The 14,941-nt window shown below is 34.1% G+C and overlaps 1 protein-coding gene across 2 annotated transcripts; it reads left to right on the top strand.

The window, feature by feature from the left end:
• Positions 1 to 437: 437 nt before the first annotated feature.
• LOC106654211 (homeodomain-interacting protein kinase 2) lies at positions 438 to 12,444 on the top strand. Of its 2 annotated transcripts, XM_023458842.1 has the most exons (18): positions 438 to 697; positions 781 to 849; positions 913 to 1,223; positions 2,309 to 2,644; positions 2,910 to 3,239; positions 3,781 to 3,873; positions 3,980 to 4,198; positions 4,279 to 4,651; positions 4,715 to 4,929; positions 6,026 to 6,337; positions 6,455 to 6,634; positions 6,701 to 6,832; positions 7,131 to 7,295; positions 7,579 to 8,066; positions 9,203 to 9,350; positions 9,625 to 9,788; positions 11,519 to 11,890; positions 12,189 to 12,444. In XM_023458842.1, the coding sequence occupies exons 4-18, from the start codon at positions 2,321 to 2,323 to the stop codon at positions 12,382 to 12,384; spliced, it is 3,711 nt and encodes a 1,236-aa protein (XP_023314610.1). In that variant the 5' UTR covers positions 438 to 697; positions 781 to 849; positions 913 to 1,223; positions 2,309 to 2,320; the 3' UTR covers positions 12,385 to 12,444. The 2 variants fall into 2 exon arrangements, with proteins under 2 accessions (XP_023314610.1, XP_014229467.1); XM_014373981.2 differs by having other exon boundaries at positions 781 to 1,223.
• Positions 12,445 to 14,941: the final 2,497 nt, after the last annotated feature.

Consider the following 14,941-nt stretch of genomic DNA (forward strand, 5'->3'; position numbering starts at 1 on the left):
TTCAATAATTATATGAAAAAATTTAAATGGGTAAGAAACATGTTTATAATCATATTATATATTTTTACATACACCGATACAATAATATACTACTGTTCGAGTCAAAAGTTGGCTACGCACTCTACATCTCGTTCCAACGCCATTGCATGTTGAATGATTTGAATTTTTAAATTTTTTTGTGGAAATTTTTAAATTTTTTGCTCTGGAGCCTGACAGCATCGAAAAAACTATAAATAATACTATTTATTAAATAAAATAAGACGCTTATTAATAACCAAATCAACGTCTAACAATTTGCAGTATTGGCATAATCAGGATAAAAACTTACCACCTCAAAGATACAAGAGCAGCCTACAAGGTTTAAAAGGAATAAGGTGGTTTCTGTACTAGCGCCCTCTTGAAGTTGTCATCGTTACTTTCTTAGTCGTTTACTTTTTCACACCCATGTCAGTATATACATCGAGATTAGACTTAGCAATTTTACATTGTATATTTCTATCTATAATACTTTTGATAATATAAGATTTATTACCGTTCATGTCTTGGCAATTTTTGCAGACAGCAGTGTTTTATTCGGGTGAATATATTAGTTTTAAGAGTGTTAAAAATGAAAAGTTTCCGAACATATACGTTCACTTTTATTAGACAGTTTACCAGTATTGGTAAGGTGATCAGACAGATATAAATGTTTTATGGCGTGAGTAAATAACGTTGATAAATAAATTTCATATTAGAATCAATTACAAAGAAATGTCACCTAATCGACGTTTTTTTCAATAGATTTGCAAGAATCTAGATCTCATTTTAACCAGACCATATGTAATCATATATCAATGAACATTCAACTTGGTTAGAATCTTTATTAATAAGAAAATGCTTATCATGTGCTAATAATGCTGGTGAATATTTCAGAAGTTACTAGGAAAATAAGTGAAATGGCTTTATTGACTTGTGAAAAGTGAAATTACTTATGTAATAAAGTGCAAAGTGATAATGACTATTCAATGTTGTCTTAAAACTTGCTTGAAACTATTAGATTCGCTAAAAATTTTCAAGTGCTGATATGCAACGCATGGTTTTTATCATCAGATGTCGAGGAGCTGCAGTTTTTACATGGCAGCTCTAGTGCTGCTAATGTTTCATAAATGCATGATCTCCAAATTTCCATGCTGCACATATAGAAATAGATGACAATTTTGAAGCTTCAATGAAAAAACAAAGAGGTAACCAAGTTTCTTTAACTTCTTTTCAAATAAGTTGAAATAGTATGTGCTATTTATCTTTTCCAATCTTATACTATATAGTATATACTATAATGTTTAAAAATGGCATGGATAATACTTAAGTTGATATGCTTAATGATGACTCTACAGTTATAATTAACCTAATTTTAAAAAAAGCATAATATAATATTGAACTTGGACTAAGTAGCAAGATTTTTTGTTTTAAATTTTACTGCATTAATTCAAAGAAGATATAATATACATACTGAAAAAAATATACATTTTCACACTAAATTCAACATTTTATTCAAAGAATTACAGACATAAATAAAAAAATATTTTTATTACCTATATAAACATTTGCTGTAAACATGAGTAATTTTATCCTTGATTTGAAATGTGATTTTATTGGATAAAAGATAAGCCAAATGGTTTATTTGAATTACAAGAGAGTGCCTACACAAACTTTGAAATACTTTTTAAATTCATTAGAAAAATAGAGTACTGCAATTAAAATGATTAAATCTGTAATAAGTCTCAACCAAGAATTTGAGAACTAGCATCTATGTTGAATGTGCTTTAAAAACTATTTTGTTTTGATGGGGTTTAAAAGTAAAATTTCTATATTTGCTTTTTCTCATAATTATTTTTTAATTTAATTGTCACAATGAGAATCATTTCAGGTCATTAAAGGCCCAGATTTTGCAAATCATTTTATAACAATGTAAATTATATTCAAAGTCCAGTTATTGATTAAAAACAATGTCATTTACATAATTTCATCGGTTAAATTTTCAATGGATTAATAACCATTTATGTTTAAATCAAGGCATTGATTTTTATGCTGTTGCTTAATTATTTATATGTAAATTTTTAAAATTTGAATTATAGTATTGTGATGCGTAAACCTTTTCAGAATTCACTTATTCAAAACTTGGAAACTTCAAAAATCTGGAATTAAACATTTGATACATTTTTCCTTGTGATTTGATGATATTTTGTAAACTTTTACTTTCTGATTCATATAAGTAAGAATTGGATTTTGACTTGCACTAAAATTTATAGAAATTTTCTCAATTATTTAGGTAGCTTATGACATGTTTATCCATACACAACACTCGAGTAGCGTGAACAGCAGCAGTAGTAGCAGTCGAGGAGGCTGTAACTTAGCTTATCAACATATAAGTAAAAAACGCAAATTGGAGTGCGATATCAGTCAGCCTTTCAACCAGCAATCAAATTTGAATTCTATTAGTGACCACGGTATCGAATCTCATCAACGCCTATCATGTAGCCGTAATGCTACAATTTACAGTAATATAAAAAATAATGTTGTACAAAAACATAGTCCAAATCAACAAGTTCTTATACGTGCGTCCACGATAAAATGTCTAGATGGTCATCATCGCTGTAGCCAGAAAGTAAGTTTTTACATAAATAGTTATTTAACAACGTTATTATATTAACGTTCCTTAATTAAACAAAAAAACGAATTAAATTAAACAGTCCTGAAAAAGATCAGCAATGTTCTCGAATTAATACGAAGAAACTTAATTTTCTATACATGATAATTTGTTGCCGGATAGAAATAATTACTATTGTTCAATCTCCACCAGTTGTCATATTCTATTAGTGGTGTTTGTGTAATATTATTGACATCACAATAATAACGTTCATTTTTTTCAGAGAAAGTCAATATCAAGAGAAAATCACAGCGAAATTGCAGAAATAAATTTGTCCGAAGCTACGCTACCTTCGGAAAACTTTATAAACTTGATACAAAACGAAAATTTTCAGAGTAAACAGAATTCACAGCGTGTCATCCAGAATTTATCACAATTGCAAATCAAAAGTAACGCCATGTCATCCTTGTCAAAACAACCCAGTAACAATGGAAATGGTAGCTCTAATCCCCAAGGAGATGGAGATTATCAACTCGTACAACATGAGGTTTTATACTCAATGACAAATCAGTACGAAGTTTTGGAGTTTCTTGGTCGGGGCACTTTTGGACAAGTAAATATCGTTTCAAATAACTTCATTAAGTTTATTAACGTATTTATAAATGTGGCCGTTCAAGTCAATGTTCCGAGCGCGACCACGCGTGTATTATTTAGTCTAATCACTCAATTTTTAACTAGCTGTAAAAGTATCTAAAAGCACCTGGAAGAAAAACGTAAATCATCATTTTCATAGGAAATTTACTCAACTTTCCAATGGTGAAATCAGATTTCCCGAAATGTTTCATTTTCCTCGGAAAAAACCCCAAAAACCAATTGAAGCTGCTTTTTCACCAAGTGGCTACTTTCCAGAGTGTGCAAAAAAATTTTCACGAGCTATAGCGAGAGAAAAAACGTGCTTTTCGCGCGTGGGCTGATATGCAAAAACCACGAAATAACAATATATGAATATTTTAAAATACGCAGACGTTAAATGAGAAGAAAAAATATATGAATACAAATATTAAATTACCGAAATTATTTTAAGAGTTTTATACTTATTATTAAGAATAAAGTCCATCTTAGAATCTTTGGAAATTAATGAGAATTGTTTTTAGGTTGTCAAATGTTGGAAAAAAGGAACTAATGAAATAGTAGCTATTAAGATTTTAAAAAATCATCCGTCATATGCTAGGCAAGGCCAAATTGAAGTAAGTAAAACTAGAGCGTAGTGTAGCATTTTGCTACGTTATGTTGTATAGATTATCGCATTATTAATTCACATAATTTTATAAATATTCTTATAATTCAATTTAGGTTTCAATATTATCTCGCCTTAGTCAAGAGAATGCGGATGAATTTAATTTTGTACGTGCCTTTGAGTGTTTTCAACATAAGTCTCATACTTGCTTGGTATTTGAAATGCTTGAGCAGAACTTGTACGATTTCTTAAAACAGAATAAATTTTCTCCGCTCCCTCTAAAATATATTAGACCTATATTGCAACAAGTTCTTACAGCTTTACTGAAACTAAAGGTACCATTTTTATTTTTCTCGTACTATAAATAGCGAAAATATTTCGAGCTAAATTTTTAATTCACCTTTATCGTTTTCAGCAATTGGGATTAATCCATGCCGACCTAAAACCAGAAAATATCATGTTAGTTGATCCAATGCGCCAACCTTATCGTGTGAAAGTCATCGATTTTGGATCAGCATCTCATGTTTCAAAAGCAGTCTGTAACACTTATTTACAATCTCGATATTACAGAGCGCCAGAAATAATTCTGGGGTTACCCTTTTGTGAAGCCATTGACATGTGGTCACTTGGCTGTGTAGTAGCTGAATTATTTCTCGGATGGCCACTTTATCCGGGAAGTTCAGAATATGATCAAATAAGATACATAAGTCAAACTCAAGGCTTACCTACAGAGCATATGCTCAATAATGCTAGCAAAACCACAAAATTCTTTTACAGAGACATTGACAGTAAGTGGTTTATTCAAAGTTTCCTCTAAAAAACATTGTAACTAAACAATTTTGTTTGTGCAGGTACCTACCCGTTCTGGAGATTAAAAACTCCGGAAGAACATGAAGCTGAAACAAATATAAAATCGAAAGAAGCTAGAAAATACATTTTTAATTGCATAGATGATATTGGACAGGTAAATGTGCCCACAGATTTGGAAGGTGGACAATTGCTAGCGGAAAAAGCCGATAGACGAGAATTTATTGATTTATTGAAGAGAATGTTGACAATGGATCAGGTAATAATTATGTAAAATTAATTTTTCGAAATTTCAACATCATCTAACTGTAGCTTGATATTTTATATCCTTTTTTTACCAACTTGATAATTCAACTTGAAATCTCACGTGTGTAACGGTTCTCATTACCGCTACAGAATTAAGACACAGGATCTTCTATGACCGTGTTCGTTCTTACACAAGTCATCGGCTGGTTCAGTACTCGGCGAAAATCTCGCACTGACCACCCAGAGATTACTCAAAAAAAAGTAATATTAATTTATTAGGGCTGTTTAATAAGATCGCACTCTGCGCGCGCGTGCACACACACACACACGGAAATGCCTTTCTATTTAAAAATGATTAGGTAGCTCTGGCCGTCATTGGCTTTCTGCCTACAATCAACCCTATTTCAAAATACCCCCAATTTACGGCTCTGGCTCCAAAAAAGATGAAGGATGAAAAATTCCTGCACACTTTGGACAGATATTACGCTCATACACATAATTATAAACGGGTATCGTTGTAACTACTGCGTAAATAAACATAGTATAATATTTTTTAAGTATTAGAAATCAAGCGAGATTTAGCGAGCGAGGTATATCGCATGTTTAAAGGTAAAGAGATCCGCGACGAGCGCGTGTAGGGGAGAGCGGGTGTGTTGACATGTGAGGTAAGTTGGCAAAATGTTATATTTCTCCTTATCAGTGACTTGAACCGAGATGGTGCCATTGCATACAAATACTGCCTATTATGGTGTTAGCACTACTGATAGTATCATATCTATACAACTTATGTTAGTGATATGGAGAAATATACATTTTTGCCAACTTACCTCACATGCCAACACACCCCGTTCTCCCCTCATAGAATAAAAAAATCGCATTAATTTCTCATGCAAAATGGACAATATTCTTGAAATCCCACTTCTAATATTTTTTGTGTTTATAAAGAAGACTATAAAAAAGTTTGTAGATTTATATGTAAAATAATTTTATCCCAGCCTATAGGGAAGCTTCTTCAAGAATAGAATAAAAACTATTCGTTCTGTATGTAATAGTTGGACGATTTTCTACTGACGATTTATTTTTTATAAATGATATTTTCATTTTTTCAGGAACGTCGCATAACACCAGGAGAAGCATTGAATCATGCCTTTGTTACTTTAGCTCATCTTGTTGATTATGCTCATTGTAATAACGTTAAAGCTTCAGTGCAAATGATGGAAGTTTGTAGACGAGCTGGCGATTTTTTGAGTGGTTCCAATCATCATCAATCTCAACCTGTACCACAACCAGCACCTTCAACATCAATCGTAGCTAATTTTGTTCCAACAACGAATGGGAATGCAGTGACTCTTACATTCAATAATCAAGTTCAACGTCTCGTTCGCGATCACAGATCATCACAATCAGGATATGATCATTTGGTAAGGGCTAAAAAGTTAAATGTGGTGGGCTGAAAAGTTTATATTGATTAAATTTTTTACAATTTTTATGGTCAAATTCTGTTTATAAAATTCAACCAACTTTCGATCTTATTATAGTATCAGTTGTATAGCAACAATGGCCGTCGAGTGAATCAATATGGTACTTCTTCAGTGTCTAGTAGCAATGGAAGAAATGGTGTGCATGATTTTTCTCACCAACTAGTATCAGGAATTTTATGTCCACCTCCTGGATATCAACCTCTTCCTAGTCCGGCCAAACACGTAGTAGTTGCACAGGTAAATATGTCATTTACTATTTGATAATGTCGTGTTTGCTTTTTATAATATAATTGTGTTTTATAGCCAACTCAAGCTCAACAATCTTCATTACAAATTCAGCCATCAATCATTACCCAACAAGCTGTTGCTGCCGCTCAGCAACAGTATTCTGTACCTGTTTCAATGATGGAAAGTGGACGTCAAATGTTGTTGACTGTAAGTTTCAATTATCCAAACAATGTAAATGTACTTTTTTCGTGCCTGATCATATTTAAATTATAATAACGAAGTTAACATGAAAAACTAATAAAGTTCGGTCTTAATGCCATAACTAATTACAATAAACGTTTAAATCACAATGAGCAAAATTTTAGAAGCCAATTTCATAATTTTATTTTGGTCAATAATACTTTTATTGGTTGTTCTGAACGCAATATTTGAAAGGTACAAGTAAATGAGCAAACGAGTTTCCAAAATGTTCTTTTTATTGATGTTTATTATGTAATCTATTTAGAATGCTGTACAAACATCTTGGCCTAGTGGAAGTCGACAAATGACAGCATTGGTTCCTTCGTGGCAACAGTTGTCGCATCAGCACCCTCCAATCCAACAATCGATCTTGAACGATAGTGGAGATTGGAGTCGACCATTACTCGTAAATAGCTCTACTATTTTACAAGTACGTAAATATATTTCTTGCCTCCAATACTTATTTATAATATATTGAAAAACTAAATCATTTTCAAATAGTTACTAAAAAGTGACAGTTTGTGTTTCGATAAATTTAAAAAAAAAAATTTGATATTGAGTCATTTTCAGTAAAATACTAAATGAAAAAACTGTTGCGAAAACTCGTGGCCAAATTTTCGAACTAAATCAATGAATTTTTCAAAATCCGTGAAAAGCTGTCAAAAAGGAATAATTTTCTAACATAAATAAATGTATGTTAATATTTTTTACAGGATCAGCGATCAGTTTATCCAGTAACCGAGATGTACAATGCAAATTCTATTGTTGAACATGCACAGTTTCCAAGCTATGGAAAACGCAGTGTTAATAAGCACCATCATTTGAGTATGCCTCATTCATCGCAATATCGAAGTCATGAGCTTAAGAAAGAGCAGCAACATCTTAGTCCCGTTAAGAAACGGGTTAAAGAAAGTACACCTCCAAGAAATTCACGAAGACAACAGCGCTCTCCTCTTCAAACTGTTTATGCAGCCCCGTCGCATGATACTGGTACCGCCCATCAGATACAGTTGCAATCTCAATTATCTTCAAATTGCTTTGTGCATAAAGCAAATCATATGAAGTATTCGGAAGATAGATTGCATAACAATGATGTGATGTCTCAAACTAAACAACAGACTATTACGATTCATGATACACCTTCTCCTGCTGTTTCAGTCATCACAATAAGCGATAGTGAGGATGAATCATCAGCAAAGAGGTCAGGTTTATTCATTTAAAAATATTATGTAGCTAGATGAAAACGAAAAAAAGGTTGCTACACTGAGTTTGAAGTTTGGCTTATATTAGCTCAGCATTCTGCAACGGGAGTTGCCACTAGTTATATACTATGATTTTTCTAAAAATCTTCGATGACCTGATGAAGAACAATGAAATACAGGTCAACGCTCAGATTTTTAGAATATTTTAAAATTAAAATATTAATAAATTTTATGAAAAATTTTTACAAGTACTGCGTCGTCTATGTCATCTTTTTAGTACTTTTTCTTGATAAATTTTGTCAAATGTTGGAATAATAAGAAATTTGATCCGCTTAAAACAAATAATACATACCATTTTCTTCTAATGATTTTTCATAACAATAATAATTTCTTAAAATAATTAAATAAAGATAATTTAATACAGTAGATGCCGCTTATAAGAATCACGATGGGACCAGACGTTTTGATTCGTATAAACGGCTGATTCATTTAAACGATGCAGTAAGAAATTGTAAATATTAATAAAAAAAAAAACGTTTATAGGTTTGTCAAATTTAACCGTTTTTCAAATTTTATTACGCGTCAATGGAATACTTGTTGCTTGGAGGAAGCTACTACAAAAAATTCATCAACTTTTGATTGTTTCTTATTAGTGCGGACTATTTTTTGAACGACTTTAAGAATTTTCTCAACATCTTCGTCTTTTCCACACCTTTTTCTTTTACGATTTAAACTTCCGTTTTCAATGTTAGCCGCTTCTAGGTCATGACGATTTTTCAAAATCCTATTGAGTTGCGTCTGTGAAACTTCTAATTTTGCTGCTGCTTCACGTTGACTGCACTTTTCGAGCAAGTCGTACTGTTTTAGTAACTCTTTCTTCTGGAGCAACGTTAAATCTTTTCTAGGCATGGTGAATTTCGAATTTTATATTTGTTTACTTGATGACGGTTCAATATCGTTTGATTCGTATAAACGGGTTTTGATTCCATTATACTGAAATCGGGACTTTTAATTAACATGTAAAAGTATAGAGGGAAATCGGGACCAAGCGTTTTGATTCGTATAAACGGCGGATTCGATTAAGCGAGATTCATATAAGCGGCATCTACTGTATATTGAACTGATTTTTCCACAGCTCGCAAACGCAAAAGAAAAGAATTTTGACGAAAGCACATTCAGAAGTAACTAATCAGAATGCATCTAAGTTGGATGATCATGAGAGTCATAATACAATAGCTCATGGCTACAGGACAGCAATTTCAAATGAAATTTCGGCTTACCAGGTAAAACATAATCTATTTACCTCTCCATGTTTGATATTTTCTAGTGTCTTGTTTTAAAATTGACGCATGTAACTGCTCTGTAAAGAGCTACGTATATTAAAGGAATTTTAGGTAGAATGCAACATTTTTCCTGACTTTGATTTCATTTGCTTGTGCACATACACATTAAGTCAAAGGAGTTTCATTTTTACGACTTTCTTCTGCCATAAAAATGTATTAAAAAAAATAAATATCAAGTCTTTATTCTATTTTGAGTTTTTTCATTTATTCGTAGGAACCAATGCTCAAAGTTTCTGAAACGCATATTCCCGATCAGAGATTGATTGGAACAGCAGTATCTAAGAGAGTTGACTGCAAGCATGACTTTCTACATCCTCCTACAGCTCATTCCAGAGATCATGCCAAATGGGCTGTTGTCGGTGCCGCTCATCAATACAGGTATTTTAGAAACTTACCAATTTTTAATAATCTCTTCAATTTTCAATTTACCACTTTTCAATAATCTCTTTAATAACCTAAAATACGCAACTTTGCTGCTAATTGTAGGCTCTCGTAGGAAAAACTGGTCTTATCAACTGGTGTAGGTATGGTTTTTCAGCAAAACGAGGAATTATAGCACGAGCCGTAGGCGAGTGCTGTAACGAGTTTTTTTAAAAAACCATACACTCGTTACAGCACTCGCCTTCGGAGCGTGCTGTAATTCCTCGGATTGCTATAAAACCATAGCTGCACCCGTTGAGAAATATACTATTTCAATAAAATAACAATTATAATCGAATTTCACGCGCTTCGCGCCGGTTAGTCTAGGAGCCACACAGGTGCCCGCTTAAAAATGAATCCTGAGAGCTAAACCAAGGTGTTTTCCTCGTATTTTTTCCCGCTGAACACGAATTTCGGAGGTGGACATCGATCCGAGTGGTCGTTTTTTTGTTATAAACAATTTAATTGTTTAAACGGCCACAACTCGAAAACTATCGAAGATAAATTAGAAATATTTCCGTCATTCTATTCTAGATGAAAAAACGAAGAGATTGAGTTTTTAAACGTCAAAATCGGTTCATTAGAAAAAAAGTTATGGACAATTTTGTGTTTTTTTGCCAAGTCGACCCAAATCTGCTACATTCGAGTTTTCAACGATTTTTAATTCGTTACATATGCATCGGACGAAAAAATGACAAGAGGAACTTTTTGTTTAGAATTGTCCACGGAGTCGAAAAATATTTTTATTTTGCAAAATTAACACTTTTTTTGCAATAACAATTATTTGTTAATTTTGTTTATGTAAAAAAATAATCTTTTCCTAGTATTTTTTATGCTGGTTACGAATGAAGGAAAAGTAAAAAATAACAAACTTTTCCTTCATTGAATTTTTCATAAATTGTCAATAACAACTGAACGGCGACTCAGATCGATTGCCAACCTCTCAATTCGTGTCCAGCAGAAAAAATACTAGGAAAAGATTATTTTTTTACATAAACAAAATTAACAAATAATTTTCATTGCAAAAAAAGTGTTAATTTTGAAAAATAAAAATATTTTTCGACTCCGTGGACAATTCTAAACAAAAAGTTCCTCTTGTCATTTATTCGTCCGATGCATATGTAACGAATTAAAAATCGTTGAAAACTCGAATGTAGCAGATTTGGGTCGACTTGGCAAAAAAACACAAAATTGTCCATAACTTTTTTTCTAATGAACCGATTTTGACGTTTAAAAACTCAATCTCTTCGTTTTTTCATCTAGAATAGAATGACGGAAATATTTCTAATTTATCTTCGATAGTTTTCGAGTTGTGGCCGTTTAAACAATTAAATTGTTTATAACAAAAAAACGACCACTCGGATCGATGTCCACCTCCGAAATTCGTGTTCAACGGGAAAAAATACGAGGAAAACACCTTGGTTTAGCTCTCGGGATTCATTTTTAAGCGGGCACCTGTGTGGCTTCTAGACTAGGTTAACTATCAAAAATAGTATATTTCTCAACGGATGCACACATGGTCTTTTAGCAAAACAATTTCTGCACCAGTTGATGATACTATTTTTTCCTATGAGAGCCTAAAATTAGCGTCAAATTAGAAACCTCCTTTGAACCCTTTATAAATTGATATAAATATATTTATTTTCTGATCGATTTTTATTTATTAATATGTATGTAACTTTTTCTAGACACAATCCTGTTCCAAATACGCTTGGAATTGCTTCAAATCAAGACACTCCCTTAGTTGCGTCGCAATTTATGCACCACCCTCAACAATTGAGTCCAGTAATTGCAGCAGCGTCTGGTACTGCATGTTCTCGAATTTTACCAAATATTGCGTCGTCCTCAACAGGATCTGGCTCGATCAGCTGTACCATGCGTAGTCCACAAGTATCTGTTCTAACCAGTGGTACTCAACATTTAAGTCAGGCTTTATATCAAGAGTATCCACACTCAATACGCCAAAGAAATCACCCTGTCGCATCTTCCGTGTACATTACAACTCAAACCAATAATCCTACTCAGCCACAACTACACAATTATCGTGGATTCACAACGAGGTAAGACAAATCCTTTATGGAGAAGCAAAACTTTTATTCCCCGGCATATAAAATTAATTTAAAAAAAATAACATCTTTATTCCGCGGAAAACTATGGAAATAACATAGTTATCATTTGCAAATTTAAATTATTCTACGTATAAGGAAAAATAATTTTGAATGAAGGTCTATAAATATTGCATTCCCAGTTGTATACTTGAATATATTTTTTTTTTTTGGGGAAAACACGTTACATGTATATTTGAATAGGAGATTATATTAAATAGAATTATATTAATGAATTTAATAATTTTTAAAGCTCGCCACCTTTGGCAGTGTACGACACAAACAGAACTTTGCCTCCACCAGCTCATCACAGTTCTGCAAGGCCTCTACTGAGCTCACACGCAACTCATCCGCTGCCGGCACACATACAGCCAAGCAATGTTTATGGTTTAAATCCTATATCACCAGTTAAGCATCAGTATCAGCCTGGTCTTTGGTTTACAGAATAAATGAAAATTATTTAAATATTAAAAAAAAATATTTTGAGTACATAATTTTATCATAAGTATAGCAGTAAATTTTATGTAAAAATAAATTCGACTTTTTAAATGTATATGAAAATATGAACATATATATATATACGCATATATAAATAATTATACAGTATCAAACTTAAGATTTTAAATATATATAAATATATAGTATATATATGATTTTTAGTTTATTGTATTTAAGAATCTTTTGAATTTCTTTAAAGAAATTTACAAATTAAAAGTAAATATTAAATACCTTTTAGCAAAAACGTGTATAGTAAACGTCTACGACATGTTTTATGAATTATATAAAATATGTTGCTATTTTTCAATTTTCTCAAAAATTTCCTGTAATAATCACTTGAATTAAATGAAGATATGATTTTCATAATAAAATATTTAAAATGATTACTTTATCTTCTTTACCAAAATTCGAACACGTTAATATAATAGCATGGGAGCCATTTATTGAACGAACCCTATGAAATTGTAAGGTATTAACAGAGACCACAGAATGATGCAGGTCTCGTCCATTGGCACTATGAAGGACTTGCAATGAGCTCAAAAGCATAAGATGAAAATCAATATTATTACGGATTTTTTCGCTGAATTTGGGTTAAATCTTGTTCTTCGAAATCTTAACGTAAAATGAACGATGTAATTTAAGTTTGAACAAAAACAATGAACAATCCAGCCGTGCACAACACTTCGGCTACTGCCTCGTTGAAGTGGCAACCATCGATGGACGAATGTACAACGCATTGCGTAGTTGACTCGCCACTTGCGCTTGAGCCAGCAAAGCGTGCAGGCTCTCCGAGACGATAATAATTCATTTATTCATGATAAAACACTTTTTTCGTATGAGTAACGCAGGCTCATACGAATTTTCAATCAAGTGTAGAATTCTTATTCTAATAGCTACAGAGTTCCAATTAAGCTAATTTTTTCGTATTTTCAAGCGCTTTTTTGGCATGCATAAAGATATAGAATAACAGAAGTACATTGTCAAAAATAGAAATATCTAGAGTAGGTACGCACTGAAAAACCATCTTAAAAATATCATATTCATAAGGTACAAGTCTGGGATCAAAATTTCTAGGAAGTAGGTGCAACATCCGAATTAAAAAATATTACATAGTTTTTAAATTAGGAGTTGGGTTGAAATAATAACACGTTGACAATTTTATATAATTTTTAAAATGACTTGCATTAATTTATTTAGCTCGACTTTAAAACACACACTAAAAAGGCTGGCTTCCTCTTGGCTCGATGATGTTCTTCTCGTACGCTGCCCCGAACGATGGAGAATCAAATCTTCAGAGGAGGAGCTGGAACCACTTGAGCACCTCACGTAGCAAAGATGTTTAATTCCCAAAAACTATTGTAATGACCCAGTCACAAGGGTCATAACATCCTTACGGCCACGAGTAGGTAAAACACCGGGGCGGCAAATCAGCCCGGTGCAACACCAAGTCCCGAACGGGCATGCTGGTGTGCGGCTGCACATGTACACTGCGGCACGTAATTGTGTGAGTGCGCACACAGATAAGAGCAACGAACGTCAGTGCGCGCCTGCACACGTACACCGCAGCGCGCACTGGTGTGAGTACGCACACGGACAGAGCCGTGAACGTTAGTGTGCGACTGCACACGTACACCGCAGCGCGTACTGGTGTGAGTGCGCACACGGATAGAGCAGCCAACGTTAGTGTGCGCCCACTCACGCACGCCGCGGTACGCACTGGTGTGAGTGCGCACACGCATGGAGCAGCGCGCGCGCGTGTGAAGCATGACTCGCGCTTGCAAGCTACAAGTCGAAATTTATGATGCCTTCGTTACCAGGAATGCGATAGGGTAACCGGCTCGGGCAATTCGCAGAATTTCGGATGTTGGCAAAAATCAGGTCACAACTTACGAGCGAAGAAACTAAGGGAACGGCTCAAGCATTCGCTAAGATTCCCAGAAACGACGGATGGGAAAAACGCGCAGCCCGCAAGCTCTAGAGGACACATAAAGTTTACGGCGACCCTCGCTCAGACAAAGAGGGTACGGCAGCAACAAACAGTATATAAACCGAGACTCAGAGAGTCTCGGGGTCACTCATAGTTTTCGGTTCGAGGCGTATACATCGACGCTCGTCGGCTCACTCACAGTTTTCGGTTCGAGGCGTACACATCGACGCTCGTCGGTTCGGTATTCACGTACATCTTTACTTCTCGACTCAAAGTTCGCAGTTTACTTGAAAACCAGCCTGTTGCTCGGCTCCGACCAGATAAAATCAGTGCGAGTTAGTTATTCGAAAAGTGCGCGAGCCCGTCCAGCAGCAACCACCGACGCCGGCCAGCACGCCGACGCCGTGCCGGCCTCATCGACGCCGAGATCACCCTTGCCGACCAGCCGAGATCTCCCTCGCCGACCAGCCGAGACCGCACCGACGCGGGGCCGCCCTCCAACTCATTCGCCGCTCAACGAACGACGCCGCCGAAGATAACTCATACCTTGTAAGCTCACTCTACTGTATATTAAATATAAG

Source organism: Trichogramma pretiosum, unplaced genomic scaffold (genome assembly GCF_000599845.2).
Source record: "Trichogramma pretiosum strain Unisexual culture from Peru unplaced genomic scaffold, Tpre_2.0 scaffold25, whole genome shotgun sequence".
Classification (NCBI taxonomy): Eukaryota; Metazoa; Arthropoda; class Insecta; order Hymenoptera; family Trichogrammatidae; genus Trichogramma; species Trichogramma pretiosum.